This window comes from Ascidia mentula, chromosome 9, assembly GCF_947561715.1.
Source record: "Ascidia mentula chromosome 9, kaAscMent1.1, whole genome shotgun sequence".
NCBI lineage: Eukaryota > Metazoa > Chordata > Ascidiacea > Phlebobranchia > Ascidiidae > Ascidia > Ascidia mentula.
Genome location: NC_138574.1, coordinates 7,978,601 through 7,999,077, shown reverse-complemented (window position 1 = coordinate 7,999,077; position 20,477 = coordinate 7,978,601). Strand labels below are relative to the sequence as shown.

Here is a 20,477-nt window from a genome sequence, read left to right as displayed (position 1 = left end):
TGGTTTATTTTGAAATGGAAAAGCTTTTGCATATAACTTGACAATGAAAAGTCAGTGGAATTATTTCAGTCAAAACCTGATAAATTTTGTTGGACAAATACAAACTAAAAAAATACTAACGTGACTTTCCCTTTAAAAAAACTCTTTGTGTCGCTGCCGTGATCTTGCACGAAACATACTGAAAATCTTCAGCATGTTCGGCAGGTTTGCTGAACATGGTTTGGAGCCACGCAATGCGGTTGTTGATTCGACGGAGATAAAGATTTCAAGATGCGATGAAGAAAAAAGCTCATGGTATGAAATGCTATTCAGAGCATTAAATTACTTATATACCGTGTTTAGCAAATTCAATCGATAAATCATACGACGAAACAACGTTATATTACAAACGTAAAACCTTCATATCATGTTGTTATATGTTATATTAGAAATTAGTAAAACAAACACTATGTACTATGATCTGGTGATTAAAACTAATAAAATCTCTAAACAAGTTTAGTGCTCACTCGGGTTTTATTTAAATAAACAATGGTCAGTATGAAAGCTGACATTGATTCTAAGCCTTTAATTGCTTTATAGAAATGTAGGCTACCATTCATAATAAACTTAAGTCGTACGAAGGCACGATGCCCCAACGAAGGCCAGACTGTCCCAAAAAACCAGCAGCTGTTTAGATTCTGAAAGGTTCACAGAAATGTTCAGATGGACTCTAATTTTCTGTTACGTTTTACATAAAAATGGTATTTTTTCACATATTTGGTTTTGCCGGGCCTATAACAAATACCTAAACAGAAAAAAGACAATATTAACACTTCACTCGGTGATTACTTACATTTGCATCATGCTCACAAACTTGAGAGCATGTCCCGAGTACCTGTTAGTTTTATTGATAGCATATTTTATCTCAGCACCATAGGTGTAACGTGCTTTTTCTGCAGATCGGCGGCGCTACACGCTACACAGCAGTTTTTTGGCCTTTAGCCCAAACGCGTCCCAAATTCTCCTAGGTGGCCGAGCCCGCGGAACACAACAGACACTTGTATTCGATACAGGAACGACCGGCACAACAACGCGCCAAAAATGGAACGGTTTCAAACTGTTTTTGGACCGATCAGTCAGCAGGCAAAATTTCCAAATTTTACACAGCTTATTCAAATAGAATATAAACACAATTATTCAAATAGAATCCTTATTCAAATAGAATCCTTAGGTTCAAAAAAACATTACCAAGCACTGGCAACATCAGAAGCAAGCAAAGCCTAACACGCGGTCTGCCCGCGCAGAGCTACTGCGCAGCCTTTGTTAAGTAAATGCCAAACATAGAAAGCATAACAAAAGCAGTAACGAAAAGAACGAAATTTTGGTTTGGAATCTACAATAGGAGTTAAAAGTTAATCTTTGTTACACTCTTCCCTGTTAATTTCTCTTCACCTAGGGGCACTGCTGAGTCGTGTATAAATTTAAATAGGTACTGACCTGATATTATGGCGGACAATGAGTCATTTTCTTCGATTTTAAGGTAAAAGAATGTGCTTTTAAAAACAATGTAGGTGAATCATACAGTTCGGTGTTATTAACACGTGGTCAAATACCTCGGTGTATACAAACCAAACTGATTGGTTTTCCGCCAAATATCTGTTTATAAAACAATTCTCATTACTAGTATTCCGAAAATAAATTAAAAAACTACGAAAGTCGCCATTGCCAGACTTATAGAAATATGCTGCGTTTACTGTAAATTACACTGAACGTTATACTTTCAGGAAACATCGCTGCAGTTCAAAGGAACAAGTGGCCTACGTGCTTTACCCACGTTGAAATGTTTGCTGATTCGCAAAAAATGTTTGTCTATTTACAATGGGCTTGTACAACTTTACATTAGCGTCTCATTTCCCGGAAATATTTGCCTGCAGTTAACCCCGAGGCTTTGCAAAAATTATCATGTAGCATATGAAACAAAGGTCCACGTTCGTTAGCATTATATACTATATTACTTGAGCGGAAAAGCGCAAACCCATGCGACAGAGTTAAAGCAGGCCATCACAATCGTCATGACAACACTACAACAGTTCCAGCAGACACATTGCAATGCAGCAAATTGACAAATTTTTAATCAAAGGTACTCAAAAGATCAGTCCTCGGACCTCCTGTTAAGTAGTCCTTTGCTATTAAGTTCAACAACGTGTGTTATCCGCACGCCACGGGTAACGTTAGGATCTGCTGGCTTTTTGTACCCGTTTTTATTTTTAGTTATTGAAATTGCATGCTATTTTGATTTTTAATGTAAATCCAAAAATCTAGCGCTTTGATGACCACGATGCCACGAACATTTTACGAGGCTAATTCAGAATCTACAGCTTTCTAAAATATGAATTCTGTTTCAACACTCATATTAATCACGAATGATTCAAAGAGTGTATTTTCATCACACCACAATCGCACCATAATGTACAGTTGTAATTCAAAATCAAATGGAAAACACAGAATTAAAAACAAATGTCCATGTTTACAAAAATTTTACTTATTTACAAGTCGCCGCTACAATTTTGATACACTCATCACTTTGAGACAAACTGATTTCGTCAAAAATCGTAGCACCGTTGTCCAGGGGACTGGACAAGAACGACAGCAATTTAAACACAAGACAAAACACGGGATGTGGTAACCTGAACTTGAATGAATTTGCGGAACAACTTGGTCAGGGAACGTAAATGGTGAACACAGTATTAGCGACATAAAAAATTGATATTTATGATGTGCATCATATACAGATAGTAACACTGGTAGTAATGTGCCAAAGCGAAGTCATGTGCAAGAAACATCAGTCACTTAAACAAAACACAAGATGGTGTCACAACATATCAACACAGTAGAAAATGTAACTTAGGTAAAACTTTTTAGGATAGTCCTTAATTACTCGATTCAGTCAACAATATTAAATTTAGTAAAAAGTAGTATTTTGGCTATATTTCCTTTGAACGCTAGAAATCAGGGTTAAAATAGCACAACATTATATCAGATAAGAACAAACCAATGGCGCCCAACTAGAAACAGAACATCAAAACAGGTACTTAGTTTTGCAAAGTATTTACTCCCATTCCATTCTGTTTACAGCGTGCGCAGAATCAGGGTTAAAATAGCACAACATTATATCAGATCAAGAACAAACCAATGACGCCCAACTAGAAACAGAACATCAAAACAGGTACTTAGTTTTGCAAAGTATTTACTCCCATTCCATTCTGTGTACAGCGTGCGCAGGTCCACAAATAAGGTCGTTTAAAGTCGTTCTCAGCTTTGTTAACGGCTCATCATGACGAGGCAAAACGTCGGAGCAAACAAATAGAAAATTCCATGTCAACACTTTAAGGTAAGCTATGTTGCAAAATGTAGATTTTTGTTGCTTCCAAAAATATCAATTTTGACAAAAAGTTGCGGTATATTACCCACTTGAACCTAATGATTTAATACTATGTGTATATATTTAGCCAAATGCTAATTACTAATTTGATTTAGAAATGGAATTTAAGCAAAACAATATATGATAAGCACAAACTTCAGGTAAAGTTTGAGGTGTCGAGGACCTGCATATACGATTGTACGCGCTTCGGTCCAAACAACGTGATTATTTAGATTTTTCGATCAGTCGTCCCTTTCCGTAGAAAATGGATTCGCTATATTCCCGATCTTTGCGACGCAGTGTATCGTGGATTCGGTCGAATATGAGGGTGTTGAAACCAAAATTGACATGGAAATATTTGTGGTGATCGTCATGAAACATGACCGGGGGTTGCCACGGCCACACGGAGTTCAGATCAACACCTGAACAAAAAGTCCGGCGTCGGTTTGAGACTAATTTGCTACGGTTGAAATTTACTAGAGACGTCCAGCTTATTTTCGTTATTTTTTGTATAAAAACAGTAGCGCGCAGTTAACCCGATAAATTGATTTTGTTAAAAGTTGAAAATCTTGCACAGACGAGGTTACGAACGCATAAAGTAATGGCAAGATGTTCATAGCTATAGGTTTGTTTATTCAAGTAAATAAACTTGCCTGAATGGTCAATCAATCCAAAGTAATAAAGGTAGTAAAAGCAGCCGATCACTGCCATGAAGTGCATTGGAATCACGAGAAGTGGCATCAAAAGAGCAATCTAAACGTACTCATATCACTTTTTGCGATTTGCGTCTTTGTATTGTGCCATACAACGTCGAGAACAGATTTAACATGCGGGTGAGGATTCCTATTTATCGGCACCATTCAAGAGACAAAGCTGAAGGTATCATGTAACACCAATTTTAAAAAAATACAAAAGCGGTTCCTTGGTTCGAAACGGTAAGACATCACCAAGTTCCTAAATCCGCCATGTATTGTATATAGTTAAAACGCGTACCTGGAAAACCAATGACTCCAAAGGGTGCATTGCAACCGCACTGAACGCTGTTGGGCTGTGATATTGATGATGCCACTTGTGGAAGTTCCGATAAAAAAATGGGAAGTGCAGCATTCTACGGAAAGCAAAAATCATTTTGTACACCGCAAACAATGCTGTGATAGAACGCTCTAAAACCATGAAACATAAAGATACCCAGTGATATTTCTAAAGTGGCTTTGCATCAAAACGTTTTTTGCTTATATTTCCAAAAAAGTATTGTAAAAAAGGTTTTAGGTGACTTTCTTTTACCTGTGGTAATAATAAGCCATGGCATCCTGCATGAGAAAGAACACCACGGTTGAAAGAACCAAATAGATCCAGCCGTATTCACGCACGTCATAGTAAATTGGTATGTTCGGACCACCGTTATAGACATATGCTGAGAGTATTCCAGACACGGTCGCATTGACCGAGAGGCAAGCCGCCCCAAGAAAAAATTCGTGTCGTTCATTCTAATTAAACAACAAAAAGTATATTTAACTACAAATTACGTTGGTAAATTTTTTGCTCTGTCGTATAATGCTTAATAAGGATCAATTGTTTACGATACAATTTATTGTCTGACCTCTCTTGTCAGGAACCTGTCGGGCTGACATTTCCAGTCTTTTGGTCGATCGCGTTGTCGTACGTAGTAATACCTGCAGAGGTCGTTACCAGTTATAAATGAGCATTCAAAACCGCGCGCAAGCTCTTCTAAATCTCCTATTTGCAGGTTCCAAATTTGACTTTTTGTCAGAACAAAACATATTTATTTCTAATTATTGTTCTTAGTTTACGTTTTGTGTTCGATCAAATGACAACAGGTCAATTGAAAATCAAAGTTTCACCTAATGTACGCTGAATGCTTAGTTACTAATTCAAGGGGCGTTGCTCCGAATCAATTACTTAAACACGCCATTGACTACACTCGAATAATAGAAGGAAAATCAATACCAAAAATATACGCTCACCACTGCAAAAAGCCCCCAACTAAAAAAAATAGTAGATAGGAATTGACTAGCGACGATATGATGAAGTAATGAGCATCGTCCAAGTAGTAGTTGTGTAAAATTCCCGATGAAGTTGCATTTGTTGCATGAAATGTTGCAGCAACACTTCCAACTTCGTGCTTCTGTACGTCAATGTCAACGTTTCCGCCAAGTGGCAAACTAATGAAGTGAAAACGATCCCAGTTTCGCCATAGCATTACAGCAAAAAGAAAACTGTCTCCCCTAGCAGAAGATCCCAAAAGGGCCAGCAGGATGGAGCTACCTACGACAGCCAGCGACTTATATGAAAACAAGGACCAGCAAAGGAACTTCCACTGCATATGTGGCGCGTACAACTTGTCAAGGTCATTTTGCTTTGCTCGAATCATTATGGCGTCGTGCGGTCACAATCAAATCGACCACTTCCACTTTGCTGCAAAACACAAAGTTTACTATTGTTTAAAATTAGTATCAACCACAACAATTTTGCCAATTGCAAACGTCTTGTAACTATTGCTAATCTATATTTTGTGAATGCTGCCTCCTATATCGCCCCTCCGGTACACCACGGTTAATGAGAAGTAACGTTTGCTGCTAAAACTGACTTGTCAAACGTTTTACCTTCCACAGGGAGTGTGTTAATATTTGACCTAGCCTTGGAAAATTTCGAGGCTGCCAGCACACAGGACTCAAACCACAACGTCTGGGCTGCCACTCCGAAAAACTTACACTTAACACAACATAACAAAGGCGACTAACTGGACACCCACTCCACGCAAGCGTACACATTTTGTAACAAAGCTACTCTGTCATGTAACAAGGTATCTTGCGTGAACTCACACATATTGGCGAAATCGACTATAGTTAAGACGTTTAGTGACTAACTGAAGCGAGATGGATAATTACGGAAGCCGCTTGTTGTGTAACGTTTGGCAACCTAATAGGTAAGTTACGATGTCACGCATCAATTGCTTTAATCGAGTTGGGTAATTCGAGATAGAGTTCCTGTGTGCAAGCAATAGGGATAACCTTTGCTCGTAACACAGGGTGAGTATTTAGGATAAAGGTGAAGTAAACACAAGGTAACATGTGTGTACAACCTGCCCTAAATTTACGCTCTTCAAAAATATAAACTAAGATAAATTGAAATAGCCGAAATGTTTTCAAAGCCATGTATTTGTAAAAGATACAAAAAAACAGTGTGATAATAAAACATCAGCGTTTTATTACAAAATTTACATTGTTAAAACGCGTAACCTACAAGGTCCCATGCAGTACTTTATTTTGCGCGTCGAATCTCACAACGCAGCTCGATTTTACCGCTCCGCACTGCAATTTGCCTTAAGTTTGGTTGCCACTTTTTTCCAAATCGAAAAACTGCAAAAAGTTTGATATTGACAATAAAGTGTACAAATGTTTACAATGCAACAAGAGCACAAATCACCAAGAAACACGTGACCGTTAGACGATTTGACTCTACTAAAGTGAAAAACGCTGATTGTAAACTGATGGATTAGCAGACAAAGCAACGCTTGCCTTCTTCTACACCAATCAAATCACTCTTACAGCTCATCAAAACGTATAATAATTCATCCTGCGTTGAAACGAAAGTTTTTCTCTGTGAAAGTGGTAAGAATGTCTACAGAAGATTTTTTTATATTTAGGGGTTGGGCGAACTATGTATCACAGTTACGAAAAACTGAGCGTCCTTGTGGTAAACACCTGAGGGTTAAAGTGCATTGCAACTCCTCTTTGTGTTCATTGCATTTTGCAAACACACAGCTGTAAAGTTAACAACACATCACGGGACAGGTGACATATGCAAACATCAATTAGGCAGAGCCTGGGATTTTATTGCAACATCGATTTGATTTGTGAGTTATACTGCACCTTGCAAAACGTGTTTAGATAGCACACATTGCGATTATTGAACACCAAGAGATAAACAATTTACAAGCAGACTTGAATTTGCTTTGCTATTAACAGAGTTGGTTAAACAGATTTAAAGACAGGTTTGGAAATGAAAGTTACCAGAATCCCGTGTTTTTTGTTGATTGTGTTTTTCTTTGTTTTGGGACTGGGAGTCGCCAAGTCGTTTCGATTACCAATCGAAGAAAATGTTCGAATAATGTTTGATCCATCAGACGAAACCAAAGGGGGAGACATTGTCACTTTCGAGAAGCCTAGCAACCAGTTAAAAAATCATGAAAGGTTTGTTTATATCCATATATATATACACACATATATATGCGGTTATCAGCATTTTCTTCGTCAGCACCGCCGTTCTGCTACTGCTGCGCAAAATCTTCCACCAAGGTGACATTTTATCTTCGGAGAAAAGTGAAATGATTGACAATCTGATTGCCGAGAAACAACTGACGTGTGATTTGTGTGAAATCGCTGTGAAAGCTCTCCAAGTAGTTTTCAATTCTGAAACGGGGGAAGATGTCATCGCAGCGGCAGCAGTCATAATTTGTGAAGCGGTAAGTATGTGCTTCGTTAAAAGCAGAAATTTTTGACATATTTTGGACTCATTATTAAAACACAACAAAATTCGTTTTCTACCGGTATAACAATCATTTTTTTTGCTTGTTTTAGGTACACATAGAGGATAACAGGGTCTGCGAGCTAGCGGTCAATGAATTCAAATTGGAAGTGTTTTATGTTCTGTACAACTTAAGCCCACAAGAAGTATATGGCAAATGTAAAACAAGGAATTTCTTGTCTTTTATTTACAACTACAATATTACAGATGTGCTTTTGGTTGTTGAAAGACAAGTGCACCACACAACCCGAAGGTTTTCTGCCCGAATGGCATGTTCCGATCCCTGCACCAAATCAAGAAACCCAACAAGAGTATAGAAAACCACGTGCAGATCAACCCAAATCCAAGTTTATGTTTTTTACTGACATGCACATGGATATACGTTACAAAGCGGGTGCAAGCGCCACATGTGGCGAACCGCTGTGTTGCAGAGACAACGACGAAGTTCCAAGCGATCGTAAGTTATGTACGAAGTCAAGGACGGCAAGTTATAATCAATAACATATTTATGTGCAGCCAAGGATGGTGCAGGATTGTGGGGAGATTATCGTAATTGCGATATGGCTCCATGGACTGTCGAAAGCATGATGAAAAACGCGAGTAACGAAAAGTTGGATTTCATAATGTTCACAGGTTAGACCAAAGGTTACCAAACAAAATTTTCCCTTCAATTTAGTAAAATACTCAAAATGATCTCAACAGTAGTTGGATTAATAGGTTTAGCGCCTATATGAGACTTTGTGGCGAAAATGACAAATATAGGTATCGGCGTGTCTTTTTTATTTTTGCACAATGGCTGCTAAATTTACCTTTACATGTGCTGTTTAATGCAAAGGTGATATTCCCGCTCACGACGTATGGAATCAAACGAGTCTTGACCAAATCGACAAAATCCAAAGATGGACAAACTTGTTGACTACTTACTTTCCAGGTAAGTTTTTAGACTCAACTTTGCCTAAAAACGTATGAGGTCCCAAAACAAAACTTTCAAAATCACTCGGATGGCAATAATGTTTGGTGCCTAAGCTTGTAAAATTTAAGAACGACTTACATGTGTCGTTACATACCGTTACAAACAAAGTTTTACTACCACATTTGAATGTTAAGATACACCTGTTTATGCGGCTGTCGGAAATCATGAAAGTGCACCCGTGAATTCCTATCCGCCATCTTCCATATACAACGAACCAGGTGCCGACATTCAATGGCTGTACCAGACGTTGTTTGACAGTTGGTCGCACTGGATTCCATCTGAAGATCTTGCAACAGTTTTAGATGGTATACAGCTTACTCAAGAGCAAACATAATTTTGCATTAAATATGTCTTTATGCATACGTAGGAGGTTACTTTACTACACTGGTGCAGACCGGGCTTCGGGTCATATCCCTGAATACTAACTATTGCAGCGACGATTCTTGGTGGCTTCTTGTGGGGGATAATTCGGTGGATCCCCAAGGCCAACTTAAGTGGCTAGTTCAAGTTCTACAAGCAGTAAATGGCCTTAGTTGTAACTTGTACAGCTTCTGTTATCTATATTTTCTTTGTTTATTTTGTGGATCTAATTTTTAGTAGGTGTAGTTGATTTGGACGTTTAATAAATTTGTGATTGGTGTTTTAGGCAGAAGACAACAAGGAAAAAGTGTTAATAATCACCCATAGACCCGTGGATGGTTGCATGGAATGGTGGGGCGAAAACTACTACGATATCATGATTCGATATCAATCATCTATTGTGGCTCATTTGTTTGGTCATGCACACACGGTAATTAAACGCCACTATATCTGATAAAAAAGAAAAACTGTTGAAAAATTTGGATAATTAAATTGAAACTAACATGAGATTTATATAAAATTGCAGGATGAACTAAAGATGTATTACGACACAACAAATCCTGACAAAGTTGTAAGCATAGGCCTTGTCGGGCCTGGCTTTACCACATATTCCTACTTAAATTCTGGCTACAGAATTTATACAATCGATGGAGATTATCCAGATTCAACCCATATGTTGCTCGACGCTCGAAATTATTACCTTAATGTTACAGGTTAAAAATCGAAACATGTTTTGATCTATTGTAAAGTTGAACCGAATAAAATAATGAAACAATAGTCCAAGAGACAAAATTGAATTTAGAACTTCTAATATCTGGAATTGTCTCGTCAATATTAAGTCATTTTAATTAATGCTTATACAAATCACGATAATAATATTAAGAAAACTCGTTCGTTATGTTCCCAATTTAGAAGCCAACATTTCCAATAATCCTATCTGGCAGTACGAATATTCAACATCAGAGGACTATGGAATGGAAAATCTAAGTGTTGCAGAGGTTCAAAAGCTCGTTGACAGGTATTGTAACTTACAAGGAAATGCACTCCGATTATGAATTTGCGATTTCACAACCAATCATTGTTCACTTCAACAGCTTTGAAACCAACGATGCCTTGTTCCAAAAGTATTATCAGCATATTAGTAAAAGTGAGGATACGGCAACCTGTGATTCGGATTGCAAAAAATCTACAGTATGTGACATCAAACACGTCAAAAAAGGACAAAACAGTGTTTGCTAAAGGACGTGAATAAAAAAAATTCCATTAAGTCTATCAATTATGCTGATTAAATGAATTTGCCAAATCTTTTAATTTGCTATTTCGCAAATAAATGAAGCATTGTCGTTTTTGCATTAGAGCATCAAAGTTGTGATGTTTTTTTTTAATGTACACACCAGTATTTCTAAAGGGTGGCCTAAGGCCAGGCGAACAGAACTTATTGCTGTCTATCAAAATTGTGTGTAAAATCACTTGTTTTATAAAGCACCTGCAAAAGTGTATAATATATAAACTGAGAAAAATTGTGCACGTTACGGTTGAGAAACTCGTTATGCTTGGGAAGTTTATATGGTGGGCGTTTTTCATTTTTGCCCAATCAGCGATGTCTTTTACCAATAAACACCTATTACGCAGCGTGACGTGTTTTATTATTGACTTTGTGCTGTTGAGCATGGCTGTATGCATTTGTTGTGTTGAGGAACAGTTGTTGACAGGTGTGTTTCGTTCGTTCTTCCAAGTTAACCCTTTTTAATACCTTTGGTTTTCCCCCTTGCTTCAGATTAAATTAATATTCAAGTTGCTGCAATTTTTTAAAATGCTGCAATGCGGCCGTTGGACGATGATTGAATCCGATCAGTTTTCCTGTTTTACAACTGTACCCACAAGCACTATAAGCTGGAGTGAAGGGAGGGATGGGTCCATTCCAGATGGTGCTGTAATAGGGGGAAAAACATTAGCTGAAGAAACCACGTACATAGGAAGAACACGTTTAATTGAAAACCGAAACGAGTTGACACCTGGAGTTGTTGTTCCAAGTGAAAAGTACGTTACAATAAATATAAAATGCTTATTTATTTGAAAGTAAAAGAATAGTTGGACCAAACAGATTAAATGATGCAAATATACCAAAAACAAAATGCACTAAGGTGCATCAATAATTTGATGGTTGTATGTTTGTACACAGATGTCTGCTTGTGCCATATGCAACTGGTGTGCGGTCTTCAAATGAATATGAAGTCCTCGTATCTACAAATCATGAACAACTTCATTGGGTGCCTTGCCAAAACGGAAATGTGCCAAATAACTCTGTTATTGGAGGAATGGACTGCTCATATTTGGAGCCTTTGTATATTGGGAGAACATCTGGACCTCTTGAGCAAGGAAGGACATGGAGAGGAAGACGGTTGAATTTGTCCAATCAACTAAAGACCACACAAATACCAGGAAAAGTTCACCAAACTCATAAATGTCTGTATGTCCCTTTTATGGACAAAGAGTATCTTTTCAGACACTATGAAGTTCTTGCTTTGAAGGAAAGTCCAGCAAACCTTAAAATGCTGGCTAAACTTGTAATAAGAAAGCAGTTGAATGCAATATTTGCCATTGACTCCGATGAACAAGACTGTGAAATGCATGCATTTGAAGCAATAGACCAACTCAGGTTACCAGAAAAGTTAAAGGAGTATTGTAAGCTGGATTTTTTATGTGAATGACTCTCACAATCATAATCAAGCTGCTTTTTTAAGATTTTTGTCTCATAATCCTGTATGATTTCCCACTATGGTGCAACAATAAAATACAAGTTGTATTTGATTTGTGATACTTGGTGCTTCAGTGTCTTTTCTTTGTTATGTATTTCTATTTTTGCAAATGTTTGCAGTACTCATACAACAATGTAATGCAACACAAAATTTTGTTTCATTGCGTTTTTCTGTCAAGCGCTCTTGTAACACTGCACACACCTTTGTACAATTAAAATTTTCATTAAATCTGTTAAATTTTGTTTCACTACAGCTGATTGTTAAGTATGAATAGGGGTAAGTGAGATTGTCACAAAAAGTTCAGGATTCAAAATATGCTACTTGGTGGCTCAGGGTTCAGGTTTCTTCTTAATTCATCAGAAGTATTCACCATCTTTCTATGTATTTGTTTTCTTCTACCAAATTTGTAATTCAACTGAATGAAAATTTATGCAGAATTGGATAAAAACCTTTAGAAAGATGAGCAGTTTTTTCCAATTAGGCAGAATCTGTTCCATATTTAATACAGTTGAGTTTTGCACTGTTTTTTCATTAGGTTCATGCCAGAAATTTAAGTGGCTCCCATATTTTAAATTGAATTAACTTTTTTGTTCTTACTTCGGAATAATCATACCTGTCAGTACAACTAATCATGTAATCGAAAGGACATGTATAGCAAATAAATAAGAGAAATCCTGTTTTCAAGATCCTGTGCAATAATGTACCTGCTGGCTGCTCCGCTTATTTGTCAATAAACGTTGCTGGGCCTTGTGACTTATGTGGTGACAGCAACAGCACAACTATAAAATTGACCTCTATGCACCACTTTGCTTTGTTGTGCCATCATTATATTGTGACAGAGGGCTATAAGGTGAGCATTTTCCACCAGCAACACTTATTTGATAGAAATGCAGATATGACGACCAAACCTACTGTGTAATCAGTCAATAATGCAAAAGTTTTAAGTGTTTATTATTAAAACAGCAACAAACTGAAAGAGTCACCAGCTGCACATACTTGACACAATTGATGCACAGTTACAAATGATCAGGAATGGAGGCAGTCAGTAAGTCTATTCAAAATGTTTTTCAACCACATTGTATTACACAGCAAACACATTGCTTGCAGATGGCAAAAAATACTTTCTACTGTGAAACGTTGCAACATGGCAGCAGCACAACTGAAGGTACAATCAGACACTTACAAAGCCAAGTGCATGTTATGCAGCAAGCTATAGATTGCCACAGTATGCTATAGAGAAAAAGTACCAAATACAAAACAAAAGACAAAAATTAACTAAAATCACACACAAACAACAAAGCAAAACATACATAAACTAATAAATAACTTTTTTTGATGCAATTTGTTCAAATCAAATTAATCATGTTATATTTTTAGAATATATGCATAGAGATATCCTTGTTAAGTTGACAATTGGTAAAATTTCCTAATAATGGTTTTATGGCTATTTTTATCATCTGTAAACACCGAGTTGCATTCTCATATTCTCATAAACCACATAACTGATACTGACAGCTGGAACAACCTAAAATAAAAACATTGTTGCATCACAAACCATGAACACAAAGATTGTATTAAAATGTACCTTCATAAAGTTTGGGGCCAGACCCCTGTACAAACCAAAAACTCCTTCATTTTGAACAATATTTCGAAATAGTGAAACCATGCTAAGCTTCTCATTCTTCACATCGGGCTGCGAGGCTAAAATAACAAATCATTGTTAGAAGCGCAATCAATTCACTGCACTTAATAGAAGGAAAATGCTTTGTGTCATTTGCAATGTAAAACCAAGCAAGGTACCTTGGGCTTGCATTTTAGTCCTAACTAGGGCAAGAGGGTAGCTGGATAACTGTCCGCATGTGCTAGATACTGTGCCACAAGCAAGTAAAAGTGGAACAGATGGCTTCTCCTTCTCAGCACTGTAGTTTTTTATCCAGAAGTTTTTCAGGGTCTAAACCAAACATAAAATTACTTGTATTGTCAAATGCAGTAGCTTTAATTATTGTTTAGCTTACTTCATATATGCATAAATCAATGCCGGCATAGGGAATGATTCCAAGGCAGTTGGGGATGTAACCTTTGAAAAACGCTTGCGGCCCTTCATTGCGTAAAACTTTCAGAGCACAATCTAGTATACCCTTGTACTGACCAGTTTTTCTCAGAGCAAGCCTGGTTTTTATGACCTGCAAAATAAGACATTTTCAATTGACTGTTAATAATGCACAGTTTGCAACACAAATGAGTCAATTTATTGCTAACATTACTGACATTATAGCTATACGATTTTACAGTCAATATTGTTTGACAATTAGTTACCTCCATTGGGTAAATTGTGGTTTGCGAAATAACTCCAGCCATAGAACCTGCAATAAATTTCTGTGGAGCACCTATTTCTGACTGCGATTGAGCTCCGATCAATTTTTTTATTTTTTCATATGCCATAAACTTCACAGCTGTTTCAGGTGCAATCTAAACAAAACAAAATGTTTTTTAGTACACATAAACCAAAATTCTTTTCTCCACATTAAAAAAAGGTAATGCAAATGTAACATAATAAATAAATTAAAATATTATTTTTTAGTCAATCTTTCAAACAGCTGTTGTTTGTTTTTATTTTTAGCAGAAAAATATATTTCGCCCTGAAAAAGGCATCATCAGTTTCTGCGAAGAGTAAAAACAAAATCAGCGTAAAATAACTAAGTACAAGTGAAGGTCTGCCACACAAGCATGAGTACCCTTAATAAAAAATTTTTAAAAAATACAAATATATTGTACGATGTGCAGGCTTTTTTCACCGATCCGGTGTAATTCATTGTTTATTTCATGCTATTTTCGAAAGATACTTACTTTTATAACATTTATACCATTTCCACGCCATAGAGATTTTATTCCTCCTTCTTTTAGCATGGATTTCATCCCAGAAACAATACCCAAGTTGTTGGATTTTGTAGCATGAACCTGTAATTAATGTTTGTAACATTGATCATCAATTATGGGAGAGAAGATGCAAAATAAAATACATTGGGAAAATATTTTGTGGTTGCTCACTTGCATAAGAACTTTAAGTCGGTCAAGTGGTGCGGTACATGTGCGAGACACGACGCCCGCTGCCCCACCAGCCACTAACTGGCGCCACCATAATCCTGAAACTTTTTCCTCCTCACTAAAGTCATCAGGAACAATCAAACTCTCCCCAATGTCGATGTACTAAAATGCAAAAATGGTTTTGTGTGAGAATTAAGATGTTGGAGCAAAAGTCTTCATGTGTTTTGTGCATTACAAGCAAATTATTACATCATATTTATAAAGATACAAAGCAACCATCATGTGTTTTGTGGATAAAAATGCATAAATAAACCTTGTCAGTATTTCAAATCAGAATAGCACAATACATGTGATAACCCATATAGTGTGTCTTTTATCTAGCATTTATGACATGAGTTACAGAATGTAGCTTGCCTGCCAAGCAAGCTAAAACACTCCTTGCCTTTTGCTGCATAGCTTATAATTTAAGCAACATGTCAAGTCAAAGGAAGTTACATCACATACGATGTTACACATTGATGAACAAAGCCTAATAATGCACACAGGTCTCAAAAGCACAAGCCAGCTATCACTAACTCCTTAACAAAAATTGTCTGTTACAAAACAAAACTCTTGAACAAAAACACAATGCCAAATATAAAATAAAAAACACATTTAAAAAGCAAAGCTCTAAAATGCACTGTCATTATCATACAATACTGATATCCTATACTGTCCATCATGGTTTAATAGCGAGTTGCAGCAAGCAAGGTCAATTTAAGTATATAACATGCCTTAACAACGTGCTTGATTGCAACAGCATAAACTTTCAAGTGTATTGCTGCTATGAAGTAGACATGCTGCATTAATCTATCACAACACAATGTAGAACTATTTCAGTTTAAAATCTCACATTTAAACTGAACACTCCTGCTTCCAATTATATTTGAAGTTACCTAGTTACCCTTTACATGAATGTTTCTATGTTTAGAAGCACCACATGACAATGAATATTTGGTGGCCAAAACTTTAATTTGAATGGATTGTCACTGTTCACTTACATTCTCAAACTCATGAATATTTTAAAAATAAATCTGGCATGATACTTTTCACACAGAACTCAATTCTTGCAGATACTTACAAAACACAATATCTAATCAGTGATTGTCAACTACACAATCCCAAACCATATATATAAACAGGTTGAATAAACCCAACATATCGACGATTGACCGAAAGGTACCACAAAGTGGAAATCTGTGTGCCTGCTAGTCTACCAGCTAGCACAGTGCCACATTAACAGCTGCACTGATGAGACCTTACAGGTCGAAACAGTGCGTGTATACACCCTGTCTGCAGCTCTCAGGTTGAATAAAGCTTAAAATTATTTAGAACATAACCACAGTAACTTAAGTACTTACAGTGCCATGCTTCCAATAGGAAATCATATCTTTTATATCAGCAGAGGGATGCAATAAATGGTGTTCAACCCACTCATCAAGGTCCACAGTGGAGGTACCATCTTTGTCCATTCTGTAATTAGCTTGTGTTTAATGCATGCATAACTCCACCAAAAATTTTTTTTGGTAGTCACAATATCATTTGTATCAACAATGAAATTTTATCTGTTTCACTGTGGGACCATTATTACTATGCAAGCATTTATATCAAACAAATTTAAATGTAAATCTACTTTCGAGTAATTTGAATTGCTTCCTCTTTTGTGACATCAACACCAACAGATCGCAATGCTTCTTGCAACTCTGAATGAGTGAGTTTTCCTAACATAATAAAGATATTTGCATAAACAACAATCATGTGGATATAACTGAAAGTAAAATACCATCTTTGTCTTGATCCATTCGTTTAAACATTAAGCGCAGTTTCATTTCATGTTCGTGCAGGTAATGAACAAACTCGGAAACATCCAACTCTCCATCCTTATTTATATCACTTGCTGATACAAATTTCTAAATAAAATTCGGCACAGTAATTTAATGACCACAGGTGCATTTATGATAATGGTTGTAATAAAATAAGTATTATTCTTGTACAAGTATCATTGTTACCCATTAAAGTACAACATACGATAAAGTGAGTCATATACATCACAAAAGGTACAGCTTCTTGCAATACAATAGTAAAAAATATATACAAGGTTGGTAGCAAAAATCTGACTAAACTAAACAGGAAGTGGTAGTTAATGAAATGTAATATTATCTTTATCTTATATCACCAGACAAATATTTCATTTGTTATAAAATTATGATAATATTTTAATACATCTTTTACCGCACTCAACAAAAATGTTTACTAATTTATCTGCGCTTTGTATTTACTATGGCCATGGCCATGCAATTAATAAATTGTACCAAATGGGCAACAAACAAAACAAGGCTTTTAAGAACTGTTTTAGACAACAAATTTAACAAGTTAAACCTTTAAAAAGTTAATACTACTTCACATAAAAATATGACATAAAAGTGAGTGTTACACAACACTGCATTTCCTTTTATTCTCACATAACTTTAGTTTTACCTCTGCTTGACCAGGAACCTGAAGAAGGCCCATCTTTCGGTATGCATGCTTCAACTCCTCCACATCAATTCTTCCATCATTGTCAACATCAAGTTGATTGAATATTTTTGTATAGTAGGCCTCTTTTTCAGGAGAAATAACAAGTGGACATCCTTCTTTACCCATTGCTCGATGTACTTCTGGTAGACTTAGCTGATTGAGATTTAAACTGCACAACTTCAAATCAAGTTTGTCCAGTGAACTGTTGAACATAAACGCAACTCGTAATAACAAGGGGGCGTAGGGTATCAGGAAACTAGGCCACCTTACAAGCGCACAAAACAAACAGAGCACACTTGAGAAAAAGGACGAGTGTGGTCTTTAAAGAGTTACTCAAGCATGTCACTCCATGCCTTGCCACAAAACACAGCATTCTAGCAGATAGTGATAATAACATATCATGACATAGGTCATGTCATTTCCAGTTGTTTATTGGATTGAGTTATGTTGCATGTGACGTTCATTTCTAGGCTGTCATAAGTCTTTTTAAAAAAGTATATTATAAACAAGTTGTTTTATTTTTCTGTAGGACCATTCTCAAACAACTAGAACTACAGTATATATTATTGACGTTAATTTTATCAATGAGAAGAACTTACTTTCTTCTTGAATGTAATTGCTGCAGGTCAATCACCTTATCCCACTTTGTAACATTTGTTGGATTTAGTGAAATACTGCCATTCACATGCAATCCTGTGTGCTGACTTAGTGTATCACTGCAAGGAAGTACTTCACTGTTTATTTTTGACTGAAGAGAGTTTGGGTTTGAGTGCTTAGTCCATAAGTCATTTTTTGTGTCAGTTTGATGACATGTGCACAAAGTTGTTGGCCACAAAAAGGATGTTTTCACCCTGATTTGTTTAAAAAACTTTGGATATATGCATTCAGGTTGATCAGAATAATACTCTTCACAAGAAATATTGAAGAATTTGTTTTGATGTCTCAGTTTGAAAGGAAGATTAAATGTTCTTTGATCAGACTTATCCGTCATTCCCGGATAAAATTGTCATCCAACTCTCTTTTCTTTGACAAATATTTTTTCCACTATTCAGTAAATAAAATAAGTTCATATCACTTTAAATCACATGCGATAAAAGAAATAAGAGGAATAATTAAATAAACATAAACACACAAAGGAACATAACTCACAGTTTTCTAATTTTCAAAACAAACAGCAATGTAACTTATAAGAAATTCACTTTTTAAACTACAATTTTTCACATTGAATGATTGTAGTTACAATCGAAATGTTTGAAAAATTAATTTCTTTTAACAAACATACAAAAGTTTATGACACATATATACATGACAAAAAAATCTTGTAAGATGTAACTATATCCTAGAACTATCTTTTTGTACTAATTGGGTTCACCAAACCTAACATAACTAGCCTGGCAACATGACCAATTGATTCAAAATAAAAAACACAATCATGTTTAACAGATTGTACAACAGATTGTGTGATAAGAGCTTTAAGGTTTAGGCCAAGTGGTCACTGCAGAAAAGGTGACCTTCACATTTAGGGGATAACCACCACTGCATTTCCACGACAAAGATTGTATCCATGGTAAAATATTATATGATAACTATGAAAACAAAAGTATAACAATACCACAGCCATTTTATAAACCTTATGTAAACTATGAAAAATCAATTATTATCTATCATCAGGCCCACCAGGCACCAGCAATAGCATCAGGCCACTATAGTAGTTAATATTACACAACCATACTTATATATCAATACTTTTGCATAGTATGGTCATAGAAATTAATACCATTACTCAAAATTTACCTGTGTCATGTCGTGTCACAAAAACATTTAGATTAGCCTCCCGTATGTTACACTTTTATTACGATATTTACGAATGCGTGCTTGACATCTAGGCTTGGCGGTAAACCTGCATTAAGGCCTATAACATTCTACATAGCAAAAAAACAGTATCACGTCGTCCATAGATCTAATCACCGTCATAAAATATTTCCCTCAATTATAAAGGCTTAATTCGACCGGACATCTCAATTTATTTAGAACACTCATGTGACGTCATGCTCTGAATACTGAACAGGGAATTTTGCCCAATTCGGATGATAGCATGTCCTTGCGAAAATGCGAATGAAAAAGGGGGTCTTGTCGAGCGCCGGCGGCCACCATACCGTATGACCGAATGTTTCTCCATATTTCAGGGCAAAAAAAAACTTTTTGAATGTATGTTGCCTGATGCGAAGCCAGGGTGGCCATCGGCCAGGATGCAAAAAATTATCACGCTGCTTTTCATCCAGAAATTAGATGCATTTCAGAAACTTCCGAATTCGAGGATATCAATAATTAGATCAAGATGATGACTTTTTTTAGGCGAACAGCCATAGTTTAAATATATTTTTTTCACGTTTATTTGTCTAAAAACGTCTAGCACCGAGCAATGATAATCAGCGGCGTAGCCAGTTAGAAATTTTGGTGGGGAAAAATGTTTTATAGAATATTACTAGATAAAAATCCATTTGTATCAAAGAACCAACATTTCACCACGATTTTAAAACAGTCGTGCAACTTCTGACTTTGGTTTCGGTTTCTTACTTACATCAAAGCCGCGATGAGAGCTTTACACTGTCTATATCTAAACATTAGAAACCGTTTGAACGAAACTACATCCCACACTACCCATTTCAATTTCACATGACTCTGCTGATCATGGGCGTATCCAGGGGGGGGTCCGGACCCCCCCCCCCTTTTGTTAAGTATTTTGGTCTTTTATGATAACTAAACAAACGCCACTGTATTTTTTTGTCAAAATCCACGTGAAAACCAGAAATTTTCTTTGACGTTGACCTAAAAA

The 20,477-nt window shown here is 36.3% G+C and overlaps 4 protein-coding genes across 4 annotated transcripts; 2 read left to right on the top strand and 2 right to left on the bottom strand.

Moving 5' to 3' along the window:
- Positions 1-2,403: 2,403 nt before the first annotated feature.
- LOC145913478 (uncharacterized) lies at positions 2,404-5,832 on the bottom strand. The gene is made up of 6 exons (XM_083001151.1): positions 5,386-5,832; positions 5,001-5,073; positions 4,685-4,887; positions 4,394-4,508; positions 4,054-4,153; positions 2,404-3,822 (listed from the first exon to the last, which is right to left on the bottom strand). Exons 1-6 carry the CDS (start codon positions 5,790-5,792, stop codon positions 3,626-3,628), a joined length of 1,095 nt encoding a protein of 364 aa, XP_082857277.1. The 5' UTR covers positions 5,793-5,832; the 3' UTR covers positions 2,404-3,625.
- Positions 5,833-7,488: 1,656 nt separating this feature from the next.
- Positions 7,489-10,520, top strand: LOC145914024 (sphingomyelin phosphodiesterase-like). Its single transcript, XM_083001798.1, has 12 exons — positions 7,489-7,614; positions 7,679-7,901; positions 8,014-8,094; positions 8,156-8,405; positions 8,465-8,581; positions 8,784-8,879; positions 9,056-9,226; positions 9,289-9,440; positions 9,568-9,711; positions 9,808-9,994; positions 10,194-10,299; positions 10,376-10,520. Exons 1-12 carry the CDS (start codon positions 7,532-7,534, stop codon positions 10,518-10,520), a joined length of 1,755 nt encoding a protein of 584 aa, XP_082857924.1. The 5' UTR covers positions 7,489-7,531.
- Positions 10,521-10,968: 448 nt separating this feature from the next.
- Positions 10,969-12,271, top strand: LOC145913769 (pfs47 receptor-like). Its single transcript, XM_083001528.1, has 2 exons — positions 10,969-11,321; positions 11,464-12,271. The coding sequence occupies exons 1-2, from the start codon at positions 11,095-11,097 to the stop codon at positions 11,990-11,992; spliced, it is 756 nt and encodes a 251-aa protein (XP_082857654.1). The 5' UTR covers positions 10,969-11,094; the 3' UTR covers positions 11,993-12,271.
- Positions 12,272-12,970: 699 nt separating this feature from the next.
- On the bottom strand, positions 12,971-18,712 carry LOC145912924 (mitochondrial adenyl nucleotide antiporter SLC25A24-like). The gene is made up of 12 exons (XM_083000370.1): positions 18,241-18,712; positions 17,603-17,843; positions 16,908-17,034; positions 16,758-16,845; positions 16,486-16,597; positions 15,089-15,247; positions 14,888-14,998; positions 14,357-14,509; positions 14,056-14,223; positions 13,841-13,991; positions 13,626-13,741; positions 12,971-13,565 (listed from the first exon to the last, which is right to left on the bottom strand). The coding sequence occupies exons 1-12, from the start codon at positions 18,630-18,632 to the stop codon at positions 13,494-13,496; spliced, it is 1,890 nt and encodes a 629-aa protein (XP_082856496.1). The 5' UTR covers positions 18,633-18,712; the 3' UTR covers positions 12,971-13,493.
- Positions 18,713-20,477: the final 1,765 nt, after the last annotated feature.